At 40.8% G+C, this 23,079-nt stretch overlaps 1 protein-coding gene across 1 annotated transcript in view; it reads left to right on the forward strand.

Moving 5' to 3' along the window:
• OGDH (oxoglutarate dehydrogenase) overlaps positions 1-23,079 on the forward strand; it is a 281,110-nt gene that overhangs the window by 68,521 nt on the left and 189,510 nt on the right. Inside the window, exons 3-4 of the mRNA XM_053718145.1 lie at positions 15,048-15,236; positions 17,239-17,341. Coding sequence (XP_053574120.1) covers positions 15,048-15,236; positions 17,239-17,341 — 292 coding nt within the window. The remainder of the gene's footprint in view (positions 1-15,047; positions 15,237-17,238; positions 17,342-23,079) is intronic.

Genomic DNA, 23,079 nt, shown 5'->3' on the forward strand with positions numbered 1-23,079 from the left:
CTTTGGGCTTGGTTGGGTCTCAGCAAAGCAGATTCCAGGGACTGTAAAGGGGTTAAATATAAAAACGGCTCCGGTTCCGTTATTTTAAGGGTTAAAGCTTCCAAATTTGGTGTGCAATACTTTTAAGGCTTTAAGACACTGTGGTGAAAATTTGGTGAATTTTGAACAATTCCTTCATGTTTTTTCGCAATTGCAGTAATAAAGTGTGTTCAGTTTAAAATTTAAAGTGACAGTAACGGTTTTATTTTAAAACGTTTTTTGTACTTTGTTATCAAGTTTATGCCTGTTTAACATGTCTGAACTACCAGATAGACTGTGTTCTGAATGTGGGGAAGCCAGAATTCCTATTCATTTAAATAAATGTGATTTATGTGACAATGACAATGATGCCCAAGATGATTCCTCAAGTGAGGGGAGTAAGCATGGTACTGCATCATTCCCTCCTTCGTCTACACGAGTCTTGCCCACTCAGGAGGCCCCTAGTACATCTAGCGCGCCAATACTCCTTACTATGCAACAATTAACGGCTGTAATGGATAATTCTGTCAAAAACATTTTAGCCAAAATGAACACTTATCAGCGTAAGCGCGACTGCTCTGTTTTAGATACTGAAGAGCATGACGACGCTGATAATAATGGTTCTGAAGGGCCCCTAACCCAGTCTGATGGGGCCAGGGAGGTTTTGTCTGAGGGAGAAATTACTGATTCAGGGAACATTTCTCAACAAGCTGAACCTGATGTGATTACGTTTAAATTTAAGTTGGAACATCTCCGCATTCTGCTTAAGGAGGTATTATCCACTCTGGATGATTGTGACAAGTTGGTCATCCCAGAGAAACTATGTAAAATGGACAAGTTCCTAGAGGTCCCGGGGCTCCCAGAAGCTTTTCCTATACCCAAGCGGGTGGCGGACATTGTTAATAAAGAATGGGAAAGGCCCGGTATTCCTTTCGTCCCTCCCCCCATATTTAAAAAATTGTTTCCTATGGTCGACCCCAGGAAGGACTTATGGCAGACAGTCCCCAAGGTCGAGGGAGCGGTTTCCACTTTAAACAAACGCACCACTATACCCATAGAGGATAGTTGTGCTTTCAAAGATCCTATGGATAAAAAATTAGAAGGTTTACTTAAAAAGATGTTTGTTCAGCAGGGTTACCTTCTACAACCAATTTCATGCATTGTCCCTGTAGCTACAGCCGCATGTTTCTGGTTCGATGAGCTGATAAAGGCGGTCGATAGTGATTCTCCTCCTTATGAGGAGATTGTGGACAGAATCAATGCTCTCAAATTGGCTAATTCTTTCACCCTAGACGCCACTTTGCAATTGGCTAGGTTAGCGGCTAAGAATTCTGGGTTTGCTATTGTGGCGCGCAGAGCGCTTTGGTTGAAATCTTGGTCAGCTGATGCGTCTTCCAAGAACAAGCTACTTAACATTCCTTTCAAGGGGAAAACGCTGTTTGGCCCTGACTTGAAAGAGATTATCTCTGATATCACTGGGGGTAAGGGCCACGCCCTTCCTCAGGATCGGCCTTTCAAGGCAAAAAATAAACCTAATTTTCGTCCCTTTCGTAGAAACGGACCAGCCCAAAGTGCTTCGTCCTCTAAGCAAGAGGGTACTACTTCTCAAGCCAAGCCAGCTTGGAGACCAATGCAAGGCTGGAACAAGGGAAAGCAGGCCAAGAAACCTGCCACTGCTACCAAGACAGCATGAAATGTTGGCCCCCGATCCGGGACCGGATCTGGTGGGGGGCAGACTCTCTCTCTTCGCTCAGGCTTGGGCAAGAGATGTTCTGGATCCTTGGGCGCTAGAAATAGTCTCCCAAGGTTATCTTCTGGAATTCAAGGGGCTTCCCCCAAGGGGGAGGTTCCACAGGTCTCAGTTGTCTTCAGACCACATAAAAAGACAGGCATTCTTACATTGTGTAGAAGACCTGTTAAAAATGGGAGTGATTCATCCTGTTCCATTAAGAGAACAAGGGATGGGGTTCTACTCCAATCTGTTCATAGTTCCCAAAAAAAGAGGGAACGTTCAGACCAATCTTAGATCTCAAAATCTTAAACAAGTTTCTCAAGGTTCCATCGTTCAAGATGGAAACCATTCGAACTATTCTTCCTTCCATCCAGGAAGGTCAATTCATGACCACAGTGGATTTAAAGGATGCGTATCTACATATTCCTATCCACAAGGAACATCATAGGTTCCTAAGGTTCGCATTCCTGGACAAGCATTACCAGTTCGTGGCGCTTCCTTTCGGATTAGCCACTGCTCCAAGGATTTTCACAAAGGTACTAGGGTCCCTTCTAGCTGTGCTAAGACCAAGGGGCATTGCTGTAGTACCTTACTTGGATGACATTCTGATTCAAGCGTCGTCCCTTCCTCAAGCAAAGGCTCACACGGACATTGTCCTGGCCTTTCTCAGATCTCACGGATGGAAAGTGAACGTGGAAAAGAGTTCTCTATCTCCGTCAACAAGGGTTCCCTTCTTGGGAACAATAATAGACTCCTTAGAAATGAGGATTTTTCTGACAGAAGCCAGAAAAACAAAACTTCTAGACTCTTGTCGGATACTTCATTCCGTTCCTCTTCCTTCCATAGCGCAGTGCATGGAAGTGATCGGTTTGATGGTAGCGGCAATGGACATAGTTCCTTTTGCGCGCATTCATCTAAGACCATTACAACTGTGCATGCTCAGTCAGTGGAATGGGGACTATACAGACTTGTCTCCGAAGATACAAGTAAATCAGAGGACCAGAGACTCACTCCGTTGGTGGCTGTCCCTGGACAACCTGTCACAAGGGATGACATTCCGCAGACCAGAGTGGGTCATTGTCACGACCGACGCCAGTCTGATGGGCTGGGGCGCGGTCTGGGGATCCCTGAAAGCTCAGGGTCTTTGGTCTCGGGAAGAATCTCTTCTACCGATAAATATTCTGGAACTGAGAGCGATATTCAATGCTCTCAAGGCTTGGCCTCAGCTAGCGAGGGCCAAGTTCATACGGTTTCAATCAGACAACATGACAACTGTTGCGTACATCAACCATCAGGGGGGAACAAGGAGTTCCCTAGCGATGGAAGAAGTGACCAAAATCATTCTATGGGCGGAGTCTCACTCCCGCCACCTGTCTGCTATCCACATCCCAGGAGTGGAAAATTGGGAAGCGGATTTTCTGAGTCGTCAGACATTGCATCCGGGGGAGTGGGAACTCCATCCGGAAATCTTTGCCCAAGTCACTCAGTTGTGGGGCATTCCAGACATGGATCTGATGGCCTCTCGTTAGAACTTCAAAGTTCCTTGCTACGGGTCCAGATCCAGGGATCCCAAGGCGGCTCTAGTGGATGCACTAGTAGCACCTTGGACCTTCAAACTAGCTTATGTGTTCCCGCCGTTTCCTCTCATCCCCAGGCTGGTAGCCAGGATCAATCAGGAGAGGGCGTCGGTGATCTTGATAGCTCCTGCGTGGCCACGCAGGACTTGGTATGCAGATCTGGTGAATATGTCATCGGCTCCACCTTGGAAGCTACCTTTGAGACGAGACCTTCTTGTTCAGGGTCCGTTCGAACATCCGAATCTGGTTTCACTCCAGCTGACTGCTTGGAGATTGAACGCTTGATCTTATCGAAGCGAGGGTTCTCAGATTCTGTTCTCGATACTCTTGTTCAGGCCAGAAAGCCTGTAACTAGAAAGATTTACCACAAAATTTGGAAAAAATATATCTGTTGGTGTGAATCTAAAGGATTCCCTTGGGACAAGGTTAAGATTCCTAAGATTCTATCCTTCCTTCAAGAAGGATTGGAAAAAGGATTATCTGCAAGTTCCCTGAAGGGACAGATTTCTGCCTTGTCTGTGTTACTTCACAAAAAGCTGGCAGCTGTACCAGATGTTCAAGCCTTTGTTCAGGCTCTGGTTAGAATTAAGCCTGTTTACAAACCTTTGACTCCTCCTTGGAGTCTCAACTTAGTTCTTTCAGTTCTTCAGGGGGTTCCGTTTGAACCCTTACATTCCGTTGATATTAAGCTATTATCTTGGAAAGTTTTGTTTTTAGTTGCAATTTCTTCTGCTAGAAGAGTTTCAGAATTATCTGCTCTGCAGTGTTCTCCTCCTTATCTGGTGTTCCATGCAGATAAGGTGGTTTTACGTACTAAACCTGGTTTTCTTCCAAAAGTTGTTTCTAACAAAAACATTAACCAGGAGATTATCGTACCTTCTCTGTGTCCGAAACCAGTTTCAAAGAAGGAACGTTTGTTGCACAATTTGGATGTTGTTCGCGCTCTAAAATTCTATTTAGATGCTACAAAGGATTTTAGACAAACATCTTCCTTGTTTGTTGTTTATTCCGGTAAAAGGAGAGGTCAAAAAGCAACTTCTACCTCTCTCTCTTTTTGGATTAAAAGCATCATCAGATTGGCTTACGAGACTGCCGGACGGCAGCCTCCCGAAAGAATCACAGCTCATTCCACTAGGGCTGTGGCTTCCACATGGGCCTTCAAGAACGAGGCTTCTGTTGATCAGATATGTAGGGCAGCGACTTGGTCTTCACTGCACACTTTTACCAAATTTTACAAGTTTGATACTTTTGCTTCTTCTGAGGCTATTTTTGGGAGAAAGGTTTTGCAAGCCGTGGTGCCTTCCATTTAGGTGACCTGATTTGCTCCCTCCCTTCATCCGTGTCCTAAAGCTTTGGTATTGGTTCCCACAAGTAAGGATGACGCCGTGGACCGGACACACCTATGTTGGAGAAAACAGAATTTATGTTTACCTGATAAATTACTTTCTCCAACGGTGTGTCCGGTCCACGGCCCGCCCTGGTTTTTTTAATCAGGTCTGATGATTTATTTTCTTTAACTACAGTCACCACGGTACCATATGGTTTCTCCTATGCAAATATTCCTCCTTAACGTCGGTCGAATGACTGGGGTAGGCGGAGCCTAGGAGGGATCATGTGACCAGCTTTGCTGGGCTCTTTGCCATTTCCTGTTGGGGAAGAGAATATCCCACAAGTAAGGATGACGCCGTGGACCGGACACACCGTTGGAGAAAGTAATTTATCAGGTAAACATAAATTCTGTTTTCAGCTTGTCGAAACCTTCAGTCACAATCATTCCCTTCGGTAGCCTTATGCATGGAAATTCTAGGTCTTATGACTGCTGCATCGGACGCGATCCCCTTTGCTCGTTTTCACATGCGACCTCTTCAGCTCTGTGTGCTGAACCAGTGGTGCAGGGATTACACAAAGATATCTCAATTAATATCTTTAAAACCGATTGTACGACACTCTCTAACGTGGTGGACAGATCACCATCGTTTAATTCAGGGGGCTTCTTTTGTTCTTCCGACCTGGACTGTAATTTCAACAGATGCAAGTCTTACAGGTTGGGGAGCTGTTTGGGGGTCTCTGACGGCACAAGGAGTTTGGGAATCTCAGGAGGTGAGATTACCGATCAATATTTTGGAACTCCATGCAATTTTCAGAGCTCTTCAGTCTTGGCCTCTTCTGAAGAGAGAATCGTTCATTTGTTTTCAGACAGACAATGTCACAACTGTGGCATACATCAATCATCAAGGAGGAACTCACAGTCCTCTGGCTATGAAAGAAGTATCTCGAATTTTGGTTTGGGCGGAATCCAGCTCCTGTCTAATCTCTGCGGTTCATATCCCAGGTATAGACAATTGGGAAGCGGATTATATCAGTCGCCAAACGTGGCATCCGGGCGAATGGTCTCTTCACCCAGAGGTATTTCTTCAGATTGTTCAAATGTGGGGGCTTCCAGAAATAGATCTGATGGCGTCTCATCTAAACAAGAAACTTCCCAGGTATCTGTCCAGATCCCGGGATCCTCAGGCGGAAGCAGTGGATGCATTATCACTTCCTTGGAAGTATCATCCTGTCTATATCTTTCCGCCTCTAGTTCTTCTTCCAAGAGTAATCTCCAAGATTCTGAAGGAATGCTCGTTTGTTCTGCTGGTAGCTCCGGCATGGCCTCACAGGTTTTGGTATGCGGATCTTGTCCGGATGGCCTCTTGCCATCCATGGACTCTTCCGCTAAGACCAGACCTTCTGTCGCAAGGTCCTTTTTTTCCATCAGGATCTCAAATCCTTACATTTAAAGGTATGGAGATTGAACGCTTGATTCTTGGTCAAAGAGGTTTCTCTGACTCTGTGATTAATACTATGTTACAGGCTCGTAAATCTGTATCTAGAGAGATATATTATAGAGTCTGGAAGACTTATATTTCTTGGTGTCTTTCTCATCATTTCTCCAACATAGGTGTGTCCGGTCCACGGCGTCATCCTTACTTGTGGGATATTCTCTTCCCCAACAGGAAATGGCAAAGAGCCCAGCAAAGCTGGTCACATGATCCCTCCTAGGCTCCGCCTACCCCAGTCATTCTCTTTGCCGTTGTACAGGCAACATCTCCACGGAGATGGCTTAGAGTTTTTTAGTGTTTAACTGTAGTTTTTATTATTCAATCAAGAGTTTGTTATTTTAAAATAGTGCTGGTATGTACTATTTACTCAGAAACCGAAAAGAGATGAAGATTTCTGTTTGTATGAGGAAAATGATTTTAGCACCGTAACTAAAATCCATGGCTGTTCCACACAGGACTGTTGAGAGCAATTAACTTCAGTTGGGGGAACAGTGTGCAGTCTCTTACTGCTTGAGGTATGACACATTCTAACAAGACGATGTAATGCTGGAAGCTGTCATTTTCCCTATGGGATCCGGTAAGCCATGTTTATTAAGATAGTAAATAAGAGCTTCACAAGGGCTTATTAAGACTGTAGACTTTTTCTGGGCTAAATCGATTCATTATTAACACATATTTAGCCTTGAGGAATCATTTATTCTGGGTATTTTGATATGATTATATCGGCAGGCACTGTTTTAGACACCTTATTCTTTAGGGGCTTTCCCTAATCATAGTCAGAGCCTCATTTTCGCGCCGGTATGGCGCACTTGTTTTTGAGGACAGCATGGCATGCAGCTGCATGTGTGTGGAGCTCTGATACATAGAAAAGTCTTTCTGAAGGCATCATTTGGTATCGTATTCCCCTTTGGGCTTGGTTGGGTCTCAGCAAAGCAGATTCCAGGGACTGTAAAGGGGTTAAATATAAAAACGGCTCCGGTTCCGTTATTTTAAGGGTTAAAGCTTCCAAATTTGGTGTGCAATACTTTTAAGGCTTTAAGACACTGTGGTGAAATTTTGGTGAATTTTGAACAATTCCTTCATACTTTTTCGCAATTGCAGTAATAAAGTGTGTTTAGTTTAAAATTTAAAGTGACAGTAACGGTTTTATTTTAAAACGTTTTTTGTGCTTTGTTATCAAGTTTATGCCTGTTTAACATGTCTGAACTACCAGATAGATTGTGTTCTGACTGTGGGGAAACCAAGGTTCCTTCTCATTTAACTATATGTATTTTATGTCATAAAAAAAAAAAAAAAATTTAGTAAAAATGATGCCCAAGATGATTCCTCAAGTGAGGGGAGTAAGCATGGTACTGCATCATCCCCTCCTTCGTCTACACCAGTCTTGCCCATACAGGAGGCCCCTAGTACATCTAGTGCGCCAATACTCCTTACTATGCAACATTTAACGGCTGTAATGGATAATTCTATCAAAAACATTTTAGCCAATATGCCCACTTATCAGCGAAAGCGCGACTGCTCTGTTTTAGAAAATTCTGTAGAGCATGAGAACGCTGATGATATGGTTTCTGAAGGGCCCCTACACCAGTCTGAGGGGGCCAGGGAGGTTTTGTCTGAGGGAGAAATTTCAGATTCAGGAAACATTTCTCAACAAGCTGAACCTGATGTGATTACTTTTAAATTTAAGTTGGAACATCTCCGCGCTCTGCTTAAGGAGGTGTTATCCAATTTGGATGATTGTGATTATCTGGTCATTCCAGAACCACTATGTAAAATGGAAAAGTTCTTAGAGGCCCCGGGGCCCCCCGAAGCTTTTCCTATATCCAAGCGGGTGGCGTACATTGTTAGTAAAGAATGGGACAGGCCCGGTATACCTTTAGTACCTCCCCCCATATTTATAAAATTGTTTTCCTATAGTCGACCCCAGAAAGGACTGATGGCAGACAGTCCCCAAGGTCGAGGGGGCGGTTTCTACTCTACACAAGCGCGCCACTATACCCATAGAAGATAGTTGTGCTTTCCAAGATCCTATGGATAAAAAATTAGGTGTGCTAAAGATGTTTGTTCAGCAAGGTTCCCTTCTACAACCAATTGCATGCATTGTCCCTGTCACTGCAGCCGCGTGTTTCTAGTTTGATGAGCTAGGAAAGGCGATTATTAGTGATTCTTCTTCTTATGAGGAGATTATGGACAGAATTCGTGCTCTTAAATTGGCTAATTCTTTCACCCTAGACGCCACCTTGCAATTGGCTAGGTTAGCGGCGAAAAAATTCTGGGTTTGCTATTGTGGCGCAGAGCGCTTTGGTTAAAATCTTGGGCAGCGGATGCGTCTTCCAAGAACAAATTGCTTGACATTCCTTTCAAGGGGAAAACACTCTTTGGCCCTGACTTGAAAGAGATTATCTCTGATATCACTGGGGGCAAGGGCCACGCCCTTCCTCAGGATAGGTCTTTTCAAGACCAAAAATAAACCTAAGTTTCGTCCCTTTCGCAGAAACGGATCAGCCCCAAGGGCTACGTCCTCTAAGCAGGAAGGTAATACTTCTCAAGCCAATCCAGCCTGGAGACCTATGCAAGGCTGGAACAAAGGAAAGCAGGCCAGGAAACCTGCCACTGCTACCAAGACAGCATGAAATGCGGGCCCCCGATCCGGGACCGGATCTGGTGGGGGGCAGACTCTCTCTCTTCGCTCAGGCTTGGGCAAGAGATGTTCTGGATCCTTGGGCGCTAGAAATAGTCTCCCAAGGTTATTCTCTGGAGTTCAAGGGGCTTCCTCCAAGGGGGAGGTTCCACAGGTCTCAGTTGTCTTCAGACCACATAAGAAGACAGGCATTCTTACATTGGGTAGAAGACCTGCTAAAAATGGGAGTGATTCATCCTGTTCCATTAGGAGAACAAGGGATGGGGTTCTACTCCAATCTGTTCATAGTTCCCAAAAAAGAGGGAACGTTCAGACCAATCTTAGATCTCTAGATCTTGAACAAGTTCTCAAGGTTCCATCGTTCAAGATGGAAACCATTCGAACACTTCTTCCTTCCATCCAGGAAGGTCAATTCATGACCAAGGTGGATTTCAAGGATGCGTATCTACATATTCCTATCCACAAGGAACATCATCGGTTCCTAAGGTTTGCATTCCTGGACAAGCATTTCCAGTTCGTGGCGTTTTCTTTCGGATTAGCCACTGCTCCTAGGATTTTCTCATAGGTACTAGGGTCCCTTCTGGCGGTGCTAAGACCAAGGGGCATTGCTGTAGTACCTTACTTGGACGACATTCTGATTCGAGCGTCGTCCCTTCCTCAAGTAAAGGCTCACACGGACATTGTCCTGGCCTTTCTCAGATCTCACGGATGGAAAGTGAACGTGGAAAAGAGTTCTCTATCTCCGTCAACGAGGGTTCCATTCTTGGGAACTATAATAGACTCCTTTGAAATGAGGATTTTTCTGACAGAAGCCAGAAAAACAAAACTTCTAGACTCTTGTCGGATACTTCATTCCGTTCCTCTTCCTTCCATAGCGCAGTGCATGGAAGTGATAGGTTTGATGGTAGCGGCAATGGACATAGTTCCTTTTGTGCGCATTCATCTAAGACCATTACAACTGTTCATGCTCAGTCAGTGGTATGGGGACTATTCAGACTTGTCTCCGAAGATACAAGTAAATCAGAGGACCAGAGACTCATTCCGTTGGTGGCTGTCCCTGGACAACCTGTCACAAGGGATGACCTTCCGCAGACCAGAGTGGGTCATTGTCACGACCGACGCCAGTCTGATGGGCTGGGGCGCGGTCTGGGGATCCCTGAAAGCTCAGGGTCTTTGGTCTCGGGTAGAATCTCTTCTACCGATAAATATTCTGGAACTGAGAGCGATATTCAATGCTCTCAAAGCTTGGCCTCAGCTAGCGAGGGCCAAGTTCATACATCAACCATCAGGGGGGAACAAGGAGTTCCCTAGCGATGGAAGAAGTGACCAAAATCATTCTATGGGCGGAGTCTCACTCCTGCCACCTGTCTGCTATCCACATCCCAGGAGTGGAAAATTGGGAAGCGGATTTTCTGAGTCGTCAGACATTGCATCCGGGGGAGTGGGAACTCCATCCGGAAATCTTTGCCCAAGTCACTCAACCGTGGGGCATTCCAGACATGGATCTGATGGCCTCTCGTCAGAACTTCAGAGTTCCTCACTACGGGTACAGATCCAGGGATCCCAAGGCGGCTCTAGTGGATGCACTAGTAGCACCTTGGACCTTCAAACTAGCTTATGTGTTCCCGCCGTTTCCTCTCCTCCCCAGGCTGGTAGCCAGGATCAATCAGGAGAGGGCGTCGGTGATTTTGATAGCTCCTGCGTGGCCACGCAGGACTTGGTATGCAGATCTGGTGAATATGTCATCGGCTCCACCATGGAAGCTACCTTTGAGAGACCTTCTTGTTCTAGGTCCGTTCGACCCACTCCAGCTGATTGCTTGGAGATTGAACGCTTGATCTTATCAAAGCGAGGGTTCTCAGACAGAAAAATTACCACATAATTTGGTGTGAATCTGCAGGATTCCCTTGGGACAAGGTTAAGATTCCTAAGAGTCTATCCTTCCTTCGAGAAGGATTGGAAAAAGGATTATCTGCAAGTTCCTTGATGGGACAGATTTCTGCCTTGTCTGTGTTACTTCACAAAAAGCTGGCAGCTGTGCCAGATGTTCTAGCCTTTGTTCAGGCTCTGGTTAGAATCAAGCCTGTTTACAAAATTTTGACTCCTCCTTGGAGTCTCAACCTAGTTCTTTCAGTTCTTCAGGGGGTTCCGTTTGAACCCTTACATTCCGTTGATATTAAGTTATTATCTTGGAAAGTTTTGTTTTTGGTTGCAATTTCTTCTGCTAGAAGAGTTTCAGAATTATCTGCTCTGCAGTGTTCTTCTCCTTATCTGGTGTTCCATGCAGATAAGGTGGTTTTGCGTACTAAACCTGGTTTTCTTCCAAAAGTTGTTTCTAACAAAAACATTAACCAGGAGATAGTTGTGCCTTCTTTGTGTCCTAATCCAGTTTCAAAGAAGGAACGTTTGTTGCACAACTTGGATGTAGTTCGTGCTCTCAAATTTTACTTAGCAGCTACTAAGGATTTCAGACAAACTTGTCTTTGTTTGTTGTTTATTCTGGTAAACGGAGAGGTCAAAAAGCAACTTCTACCTCTCTCTCCTTCTGGATTAAAAGCATTATCCGATTGGCTTATGAGACTGCCGGACGGCAGCCTCCTGAAAGAATCACAGCTCACTCCACTAGGGCTGTGGCTTCCACATGGGCCTTCAAGAACGAGGCTTCTGTTGATCAGATATGTAAGGCAGCGACTTGGTCTTCACTGCACACTTTTTCTAAATTTTACAAATTTGATACTTTTGCTTCTTCTGAGGCTATTTTTGGGAGAAAGGTTTTGCAAGCCGTGGTGCCTTCCATTTAGGTGACCTGATTTGCTCCCTCCCTTCATCCGTGTCCTAAAGCTTTGGTATTGGTTCCCACAAGTAAGGATGACGCCGTGGACCGGACACACCTATGTTGGAGAAAACAGAATTTATGTTTACCCGATAAATTACTTTCTCCAACGGTGTGTCCGGTCCACGGCCCGCCCTGGTTTTTTTAATCAGGTCTGATAATTTATTTTCTTTAACTACAGTCACCACGGTAACATATGGTTTCTCCTATGCAAATATTCCTCCTTAACGTCGGTCGAATGACTGGGGTAGGCGGAGCCTAGGAGGGATCATGTGACCAGCTTTGCTGGGCTCTTTGCCATTTCCTGTTGGGGAAGAGAATATCCCACAAGTAAGGATGACGCCGTGGACCGGACACACCGTTGGAGAAAGTAATTTATCGGGTAAACATAAATTCTGTTTTTTCTTGGCATTCTTTTAGAATTCCGAGAATTTTACAGTTTCTTCAGGATGGTTTAGATAAAGGTTTATCTGCAAGTTCTTTGAAAGGACAAATCTCTGCTCTTTCTGTTCTTTTTCACAGAAAGATTGCTAATCTTCCTGATATTCATTGTTTTGTACAAGCTTTGGTTTGTATAAAACCTGTCATTCAGTCAATTTCTCCTCCTTGGAGTTTGAATTTGGTTCTGGGGGCTCTTCAAGCTCCTCCTTTTGAACCCATGCATTCATTGGACATTAAATTACTTTCTTGGAAAGTTTTGTTCCTTTTGGCAATCTCTTCTGCCAGAAGAGTCTCTGAATTATCTGCTCTTTCTTGTGAGTCTCCTTTTCTGATTTTTCATCAGGATAAGGCGGTGTTGCGAACTTCTTTTGAATTTTTACCTAAGGTTGTGAATTCCAACAACATTAGTAGAGAAATTGTGGTTCCCTCATTATGTCCTAATCCTAAGAATTCTAAGGAGAAATCGTTGCATTCTTTGGATGTTGTTAGAGCTTTGAAATATTATGTTGAAGCTACTAAGTCTTTCCGAAAGACTTCTAGTCTATTTGTTATCTTTTCCGGTTCTAGAAAAGGCCAGAAAGCTTCTGCCGTTTCTTTGGCATCTTGGTTGAAATCTTTAATTCATCATGCCTATGTCAAGTCGGGTAAAACTCCGCCTCAAAGGATTACAGCTCATTCTACTAGGTCAGTTTCTACTTCCTGGGCGTTTAAGAATGAAGCTTCGGTTGATCAGATTTGCAAAGCAGCAACTTGGTCCTCTTTGCATACTTTTACTAAATTCTACCATTTTGATGTATTTTCTTCTTCTGAAGCAGTTTTTGGTAGAAAAGTACTTCAGGCAGCGGTTTCAGTTTGAATCTTCTGTTTATGTTTTTCATTAAACTTTATTTTGGGTGTGGATTATTTTCAGCAGGAATTGGCTGTCTTTATTTTATCCCTCCCTCTCTAGTGACTCTTGCGTGGAAAGATCCACATCTTGGGTAGTCATTATCCCATACGTCACTAGCTCATGGACTCTTGCTAATTACATGAAAGAAAACATAATTTATGTAAGAACTTACCTGATAAATTCATTTCTTTCATATTAGCAAGAGTCCATGAGGCCCGCCCTTTTTTGTGGTGGTTATGATTTTTTTTGTATAAAGCACAATTATTCCAATTCCTTATTTTATATGCTTTCGCACTTTTTTCTTATCACCCCACTTCTTGGCTATTCGTTAAACTGAATTGTGGGTGTGGTGAGGGGTGTATTTATAGGCATTTTAAGGTTTGGGAAACTTTGCCCCTCCTGGTAGGAATGTATATCCCATACGTCACTCGCTCATGGACTCTTGCTAATATGAAAGAAATGAATTTATCAGGTAAGTTCTTACATAAATTATTTTTTTTGTTCTCCATCCCTGTATTGGTTCTACTCTATTGGTTAAGTAAATTAATTTGAGCTTAATGTCCCCAAAAGGGTAAAAACCAACAGTATTTTGCTGAAGAACAGCTCAGCAAACATAGAAGCGCTCGTTTTAAGACTGAATTTAGAAAGATTACATCAAGCTAGCTAATGTGGAGAGGAACATTTATTAAAGAAAAATTGAAACATAGGTTATGTAGTTGGTCATGTGTGACATAACACAAATCCAGTAAAATATGAAGGTTCCTATGGTTTAAATTTAAAAGGCATTTAACACTTTGAGATATTAATTTAAAATGTTTAATTGTATGTAGTAAAACACCTTTAGTTTCATTATTTATTTTGTTCCCTTTTCATGTAATTTAATGAGTAATGTGTGCTTCCCAAACTCCTGTTAAAAGTGGAAGTGCAGACACAGCTATAATCCATTTATAACTGTCCCTAATTGGCCTTAGCAGAAAAAGAAACCTAATTTACAAGATGGTGACGCACACAGCTTTATGGACTTTAGAATGTGTACCTATTTTTTGTTTTTCAATATTTAAAAAAAAAACAAAAAAACATTGTAATTGTTTTTAAAAAATGCACAAATATATTATTCTCCGGTTAATATTTGCTCTGAACACAACATTCTATCAATTATCTATTCTGTGTTTAATGCCCCTTTAAAAACCATCATATTCCCTGTTTTTTTTTTTTTACATTAAATAACTGCCTTTTAAATTAGGTGATTAAAATATGGCACATATATCTTTTAAAAAGCTGACAGTCTTTTACATAGGTCATTGTTTAGCAAAAGTTATAAAATGTCAAATTGAGGTTATTTGTTAGACCTTCTATTAAAAGCATTGGTTCTCAAAAATGTTAAAGGGATAGGAAAGTCAAAATTAGACTTGTATGATTCCGATAGAGCATGTCATTTTAAGAGACTTTTAAATTGACTTCTATTTTTAAAAGTGCTTTGTTCTCTTGGTATCCCTTATTGAAAAAGAATAAGCACATATACTACACTAGTGTGATTGGCTGACTAGATGTGTTCAGCTAGCTGCCAGTGGTGCAATGCTGTACCTTCTGCAAAGGATAACACGAGAACAGAGCAAATGTGATAATGGAAGTAAATTGGAAAGTTGTTTAAAATTGTATGTTCTATCCAAATTGTGAAAGAAAATTTTGGGGTTTGCTGTCCCTTTTAACTTTAGAAGTTTTAGCTCATCTCAAATGACGATTGTTCATAGAGAGTGCATTGTATAAAAAGATCAAACAATTCAGGAAAGCCTAACAGGAACATTGAGTTTTGAGGAAAAACAAAATATACAATGTAAAGAAGAATCCAATACCTACCCAGTAGTGAATAGGTGATACGTTTAAAGAGTGATTAGTTTAGAAAAATGGTTGTTGCTACTAGTCTAGCAGAGCTGATTTAGTGAGAATATGTGTGTCTGCTCATTTCAGTTCCGTTACTGTACATAGTTTTCTATTAGTGTTACCTTTAAATATTGTCTTCCTTATTCAAGGGAAAGATGATGAAATGTCAAATTCCCCCTACTTTTTATAATTTATTTTTCTGCTTCTTTATAGTCATGGGACATTTTCTTCAGGAATGCCAATGCCGGTGCAGCCCCTGGGACTGCTTACCAGAGCCCTCCGCCCCTGAGTAGCAGCCTATCTACATTCGCACAGGCTCAGTCGCTTGTACATGGTCAACAAAATATAGGCAAGCTGGTGGAGGATCATCTTGCTGTGCAATCTCTAATTAGAGCATACCAGGTACAGACATTTCCTATCTTCCAGTACTTAGCGCTACTTTATGACTGTGGTGGGCATGAGTAGTATATATTTGCTCTGCTTTTGATCGAGATATCTCTCTCCTACTTCCTCTCTTTTCTCTCCTATATCGGCTTTTGCTCTCTTTAATGGCTGCTAGCAATCTCAATATTGGAAGAGGGGGGGTGGAAATAAAAATTAAATAAATAATAAAATATCACGATTTAAATAAATAAATATATATATATATATATATATATATCCATCTATCTCCACATACAAAAAAAGGCACTCATTGGTCTTCGTTAAAATATAACAATATTTATTCAGCAAACATTAAAAAGATATATATATTAAAAAGTATATATAAAATTATCACGCTTTAAAAATTTAAATCGTGTTAATTCATTTAAAAAAAAAAAAAAAAGGTCTTTTAGAGGCGATTATTTCAAAACCTTCTATCCGGATTTCCACCGTCTTTTCAAGGGGGCCCTATCTCCATGCTAAATGTATTCCATTTTTTCTTTTTGTTGGCAATTCTTATAGCTCCAAACTGAAACCAACAAAGAAGAAAAAAAAAAAAACAGGCTTTGAAATTTAGATCTCAAGAATTTAAGTTAACGTTGTTTTTGTAGAGATTACAAAATCAAAACAATTATCAATTTTGTGTTTCCAAAGTTCTAAGCACTGAAAAAGTTGAGTTGATAATAGAGCTAAATAAAAAAATTCAAAATAAGTATATTTTTTGACACCAACTTCTTAAAGTCTTTAGTTTCTGTGCTAGAGTCTTGAATACCATATTTAGGAACTGCGAGACTGTTCTCTTTAGACATTGAGGCAGAAAATTAAAGTGACAGTGTACTGTAAAACTGATTCCCCCTTAACGTGTTTCCTATTGAAATGCATAAAAAAGGTTCCTTTTGGTTCATTTTTGTATATGAAATTACTGATTTTGTTCTTTGACCCCCCCCACCTATTAAAATGGCTTCAGTTTACCAGGAAATCAGATCTCCATATTTTATCATTTTCTATACACACATGCATCGTTATCTCTGTATACCAAAGCCCAATACTCAGAAAAATTGAAAATAAATATTATTACTTATCGCTCCTACCTCCCACTGGGATTGAAATTTCCTCTGATGATTATTTTTACAAAGCATTTTTTTATAGTCAGTTCTTAAGTATTGACATTTTTTTCAATATAGGTGAGGATTCTGCAGGGAAAATTAGCTATTTAAAATGAGAACATACAGGTAAAATAGCTATCTGTAAACAATTTAATACACCCCATCAGGGGAAACGGATAACTGTGAAAAAAATTAAAGAGCAGAAATTGTTTGCAGTACACTGTCCCTTTAAGATCATTGTGTTTATAGGGGCCCAAAAGCATCTTCTTTAATTCCTTCTCCACCAGTGCCTCTATGGTAATCCCAGTGCCTATTAGCGCCTCCTCGGTAACTCCACCACCCTCCAGGGGGCAGTACCTCCCACTTTGGTAACTACTGCTGTAATATATAAAATATTTCCTCTGGTTCAATCTCTAACCCTCTTTCTGACTCCAACTTTCTCTCTTTTGATCCTGTCTTTAATAGTATCCCATGATTTTGATATTCATACAACCTGAACAATGTCCTGGGCATGTTTATGACAATATGGCAGTCAGTGTTGGTTGGTTGGGAGGGAGGGATGTGTTTCTTTAATCAGTTTGTGTCATTGCTTCCAGGTCAGGGGTCACAACATTGCAAAACTTGACCCCCTCGGGATTAGTAGTGTAAATTTTGATGGGACTCCGGTAATTGTCGGTTCTCCAAATATCGGTGAGAATGAACCCACTAAACTTGTTATAACATTTTTATCTCCTCTGCTTTTTCTTCTCTACCTTTCACCCCTTTCTGTATTTTCCCATTCTGGCCTTTTCTTCTTTGTATTCCCTCTACCATTTCTTCCTTCCACGCTCTTTTCTCTCTTCCCGTCTCCCTCCCTTGGTACTTCTCCTATATAGATCCGTGGGCACCATGTTGCTCAACTTGATCCTCTTGGCATTCTGGATGCAGATCTGGACTCCTGTGTGCCAGCTGACATTATCACGTCCTCAGACAAACTCGGTGAGGGCTTATAGCTCCGCTAGTATGACCACTGCTTTAGCGCCTCCCCCTCACCTCCCCATGTTTGTTTCCCCTTGCTCGCAAGTTTTGGCAAAGAGATCATAACTAACAGCCCAGACTGTAATCTGTTTTTATGCAAAAATGGTTGTGAATCTGATACAACTTGGCCGGCCTGGTTAGAATGTTGGATTTTACAATTGAATCCAGTTAAGCTTTTCATTTAATTTATATGTGGTAACTCGGTGTTCTTCCCAGAACATTTTTAATGGGTGCACCACCCATCTGATTTTAATAACCACCCGACTAAAACTGAAGTTAATATTAGGCTAAAATTTGCTAATGTTAAAACGTTTCAATGCTTATTGCACTGATTTATTATTAAATACATATCTGTTAAATTATGCAATTTGTGCATTGGAAATGTTTCAAAGTTATACACTGCACCTACCCTTCTACTTCATAATGCCTTCCGGATGGTAACTTTTTTTTTTGTGGAAAACACTGTATAAATATAAATTTCCCTGTTGGCCAGTTTAGATTGTTAAACTGTATTCCACCAGGGATTAGGTTTTGAATTTACTTATAATTTAGTATATATTCTTCAAAGGGACACAATAGTCATGCTAAAATCACTTGAAAGTGATGCAGCATATCTGTAAAAAGCAGACAGGAAAATATCACCTGAGGATCTCTATGTAAAAAAAGTAAGATATTTTACCTCACAATTTCCTCAGCTCTATAAAAATGTATCAGTTACTGCCCAGCTGCAGGTAAAAAAAAAGAAGGAAGAAATGAACAGCAGCCAATCGGCAACAGCAGTGCTGATGTCATGAATTCTTTTACTGTGATCTCATGAGAGATCATAGTATACTTCCTTAAACTGAATAGGGAAATAACATGTGTGCATGAGGCATGCTCCCTTGCAGGTCCCGGGACAGGCATACTGATTTGCTGCTTAAAGTCCCTTACAGTGAGGTGTGAATACTTAGGACATTTTGAGGTAAAATATCTTTCTTTTTTACATACAAGATGTTCAGGGGATATTTTCTAGTCGTCTTTTTACAGTTATGCTGCATCACTTTCAAGATTTTCAACATTTGGGTATCATGTCCGTTTTAATGTTGAAGCACATGAAAGTGATGCAACATAACTATAAAAAGCTGAGTAGACAAAATCACCTGAAGATCTCTACCTCACATGTAAAAAAAAAAAAATTAAAAAAAAAAAAAATTTACCTCAAAATTTCCTCGGAAGCCAAATCCTTTTGTAAAGGAACTTTAAGCAGCCAAACAGGATGTTAGTTCCGGGACTCGCAAAGAAGCATGTATCTGGCATGTGTAGGGTTGCCATCCGTCCCTTAAAATACAGAACACTTATAAGTTACACATGATGCAGGGTGTGCAGGAACATGAATAGTGCTGTCCAGAAACATCATACATGTTCCTCCCTGCACACCCTGCAGCATGTGTAACTCATAAGTGTCCAGGAAAACATGACTGAGGTGGCAACCCTAGGCATGTGCAGCACAGTCATGTCATTTTCCTACTCAGTTTAGGGAAGTTTAGTGTGAAATCTCATGAGATCACAGTAAAGCAGTGCATGACCTCTGCACTACTGATTGGTGATGGGTTTTTTTCCCAGCTGCAGCTGGACAGTAGGTAAAGAACAACTGCTCACACATTTATTATTGTCAGCTCAGGAAATTTTGAGGTAAAATATCTTCCTTTTTTACATAGAGATGTTCATGTGATATTTTCTTGTCAGGTTTTTCACAGTTATACTATGGCACTATCAAGTGATTTAGTTTATGGGTAATATGTCCCTATAATGTTTACAAATTAGGATTAATTATTGAATTTCTAGCCATCTTCTAATTGCAAAGAGCTAGAAAAAAAAGTGTACAGGATCTTGAAACGGCCATGTCCAACAATATGATGGGAAATCAGAAATAGTTTTGGTAAACCTCAGCTTATTGCAGGTGTAAATATTTCTCCCTACCCCAAAAAGAATAAGCTGTTAGTTTGAGCTCAGCCTGTTAGAAGGGTTTCTAGTAGAACTGTGCATTTGTACTTTTTGGGAGAAGACGAATGCCTAACATAGCGTCCGCTGCAACGTTCCGCTATTGTTGGAGCCAGATTTCTTCTAAGCGTGTTGCACTTGCACAAGAAAGAAATCCAGCTCTGAAAATAGATGAATGCCACTGGCGGCTGCCATGTTCAACATTTTGTTCCCTCCTGAAAAGTCTGAATGCACAGGTCTAATTAGTAGACTATTTGCTAGATTGCAATAATAATGCTGCTCTCACATTAATGTTACTAACATAGACTGGCGCAACCAAAAGCTGAACTAACCAAGAATACTATGGTGGAGCATGGACTTGGGTTGTGAAGAGATGCATGGGTTTGTTTGGGTATTTAGAATGGTGCAGTGACTTGAATTTGGCATGCTTTGTGTGTGCATGGCTATTTGTTGTGGGGAAGGGTTATTATTATTTTAAAATGTATTATATAACATGTTATGGCAAAAGTTATTTGTTATCTGTTTACTTCTTTGTAATGGGTAGTCCTATAAATCTTATGAGCTTAGCTGTTTGTAGGTCACCATTACGTGAGCTTTTTTTACAATAGTGCAACTCTTGGCAAGGCCCTATACCCATTTGTCTCCTATAAATTCTACCTTGCAGATTATACCTATGTTTATAGCGCTGCAGAATCTGTTGGCACTATACAAACAACTGATGATAATATCACTATTCTGGTTAGCACCACATCTAGGCTTCCAAATCAGAGATTTTCTTTGACACCAGCAGTATTTATAGTCTATTATTGTACTTAAGTCACACGCAGTCCTGTGTAAGTGGCGGCCATAGTGCTCATCAGAAATGTGCATGTATTCATTATTAGTTATTAAAATGAATGCCAAAAATGTATGTGATCAAAAACGCCGGATTTATTAGAGTAAATGTGCAAAACACAAATAACTCTGCAAATGTCACTTACAAATGCCAAATCTAAAGCTTATTCGTTCATACCAGCCACATGCCTCAGAATACCAGTTATTAAGGTCACTCTAATCTTTCAAATCTCAGTGCATTTTGGTTAGTGTTAATCTTGTGCTTGCAAGCACCAGGTCATTGTGGTTAGAACTCCTGTTTGGCCAAGCCCTTTTTTTGTTGCATAATTCCTTTACCTTTAAATCACCCCAAAACAGTATTTTGCCTCATTGTGCATTTTGGTTAGTGTCTATCTTCCACTTTTGAACAACGTGTTCTTATTAATGCTAGGTATATCTGACCAATCAGTGTTGACTTCTGGTTTATCCCAGTCCTCTGTAAGCACGCCTAGTGTATCTTTTAGTAATGGTTGTTTGCTTCCTGTTTTAATATTGGTTTTGTCTAATCCTCTATTTACCATCGCCTCAATATTCTGGTAACTGGAAGCTCTTTGTCTCCAAGTTAAATCAGGTTTGTGTCTTGTTCATTAACCAAAAGTCACATTAGTGTCAGGAATGTACTTCCAAGATCCAGTTTAATTCAGTTAATGCCAGTCCTCCTGTCAATATCCTACTGTGTGTGTTCTTTTTTATTTCTAGTCTTTTGTTTGAAACTATCAGTGCAGATATTATTCTTTTTGTCTTTCGTACTATTCTAAGTATTCCGGTTAGCATCAATCATGTGTATTCAAACCCTGTTTTTGTTTGGTGCCAAAATTCTCCTAGGCCCTCTAAATAGCTATTTTAAGGGTCATAAAAAAACATTTTTCTTTCGTCATTCAGGTAGAAAATACATTTTTAAGCAACTTTTCAATTGACTTCTGTTATCAACTGTGCTTTATTCTCTTAGCATCCTTTTATTGAAAAAGCAGCAGTGCACTACTTGGAGCTAGCTGACAATGACAAGGTAAATATGTGCAGCGACTAGCTCCCAGCTCCTGAGCCTAGCTATGTATGCTTTTCCATGAAGGATACCAAGAGAACTAAGCAAATTGGATAAAAGCAGTAAGTTGGAAAGTTGTTTAAACTTGTATGCTCTATATGAACCATAAAAGAAAATGTTTGTTTTCCCTCATATATTAAATTATTATAATAAGTTGCAGGGTATAAAATGTATGGGGAATTGGTCCTTTACACTTATTTTTGAAAAAAATAAACAGGAGCTTTTTTTGTTCTTTGGGACCACAGCCCTTAAAAATGGGCTGAGCTTGCAAGGAGAACAGATCTCATTATCTTATCACTCTCTATGAAGACAAATGTGCCCTTACTGCAACCTCTTATAGCCCACTCTCACTAAAAGGTATCAATGTGTCCGTATTGAGGATGTGCCAATGCTTGTGCAAAGTCTTACCAACTTTATACATGGAAGGATAAGATGATGAAGTAAGTCATGCGGGTTTTCTTAATCTCACTTTATCAGTGATTGCCTCTCGTTGAGTTAAATTCTCTACAGGCTTTTTAACCATCATAATGTATTCTAATGCCCCAAGGCAGAACATGCTGTGATCTGAGATGTCATCGCAGAAAATGCAGCCTGTCTGCAGAAAGAATGGGACACAGAAACTGTTAGCTGTTTTGCTTTGCAGTGCTGCTCCGCATCAAACTGCACTCAGTAAGTTTTCATTAACACAGTGCAACCATAGTGAAGCGCTGTTGAAGAGAATAGTCAAATATTGAGCAGGACTGGTTCACAGGGATTTTTTTTAACTCCGCCCCCTTGTCTTTCCTCGTCTGCAAATCTTTGACTCCTGAATATGTAATTCTTGTGAGCAATGCAACTTTTTTAGTACTACATTTTTACCTTATAATTATATGATGTTAGACAAAGAGCAAAGGAAACCTGTTTATTCAACAGACATTTTAAAAACTTAAATTCTTGTTTTTTCTCTGCAGCTAATTTGCAATGAAATTTCCAGCTGCTGCAAAATATTATAAAACTTTACAAATTGCTTTATTCTCCAGTTAATCAACACACTGCAATTGAGTTGGTGCTTTAGTGTATCTGCCTACTATAAATTTAATTTCATTTCAAAATTACCTGCAGAAAATTTTTCTCTAAAAAAAAAATTCTGCCTCTGGGTTCATATGAATAACCCCGGGCAGCAAATTTGAATGCCTTCTGTTGTAGTTGGTCTTCTTTACGTACATCAGTAGAATTATTAAGTACTGCTGGAAATGCCTTTGTCTGACAGCAGGAGCGAGCTGCATTGAATGTAATGGTGCGGTTGGGCCGGGCTGTGACTAGACAGCTGGCCTGATGCGCTCTGAGGGAAAACCAGACCCGCTCAGTAGAGCACAGAGGGCGGGTCTGGAAAACCCTCTTCTTTTTATAAAAAATCACAGGATATATTATGTAATAAAAAACTAGCACTAATATAATGTTATATAATTCTGCACTATGTGCAGAATTATATAACATTATTTTTTAGGTTTACTGGCCCTTTAAAGGGCCATGATACCCAAATGTTGAAACACTTGAAAGTGATGCCGCATAGCTGTAAAAGGCTCACTAGAAAATATCAACTGAACATCTCTATGTAAAAAAGAGATATTTTACCTCAAAAATTCCTCAATAGCCACATCCCATTGTAAAGGACTTCTAAGCAGCAAATCAGTATGTCTGTCCCGGGACAGCTAAGGGAGTGAGCTTACGTGCACACTTATCTTATTTCCCTATTCAGTTTAAGGAAGTCTACTATGAAATCTCATGAGTGTTAAGTGAAATCTCATGAGATCACAGTAAAAGA

Source organism: Bombina bombina, chromosome 6 (genome assembly GCF_027579735.1).
Source record: "Bombina bombina isolate aBomBom1 chromosome 6, aBomBom1.pri, whole genome shotgun sequence".
In the NCBI taxonomy this organism is placed as follows: domain Eukaryota; kingdom Metazoa; phylum Chordata; class Amphibia; order Anura; family Bombinatoridae; genus Bombina; species Bombina bombina.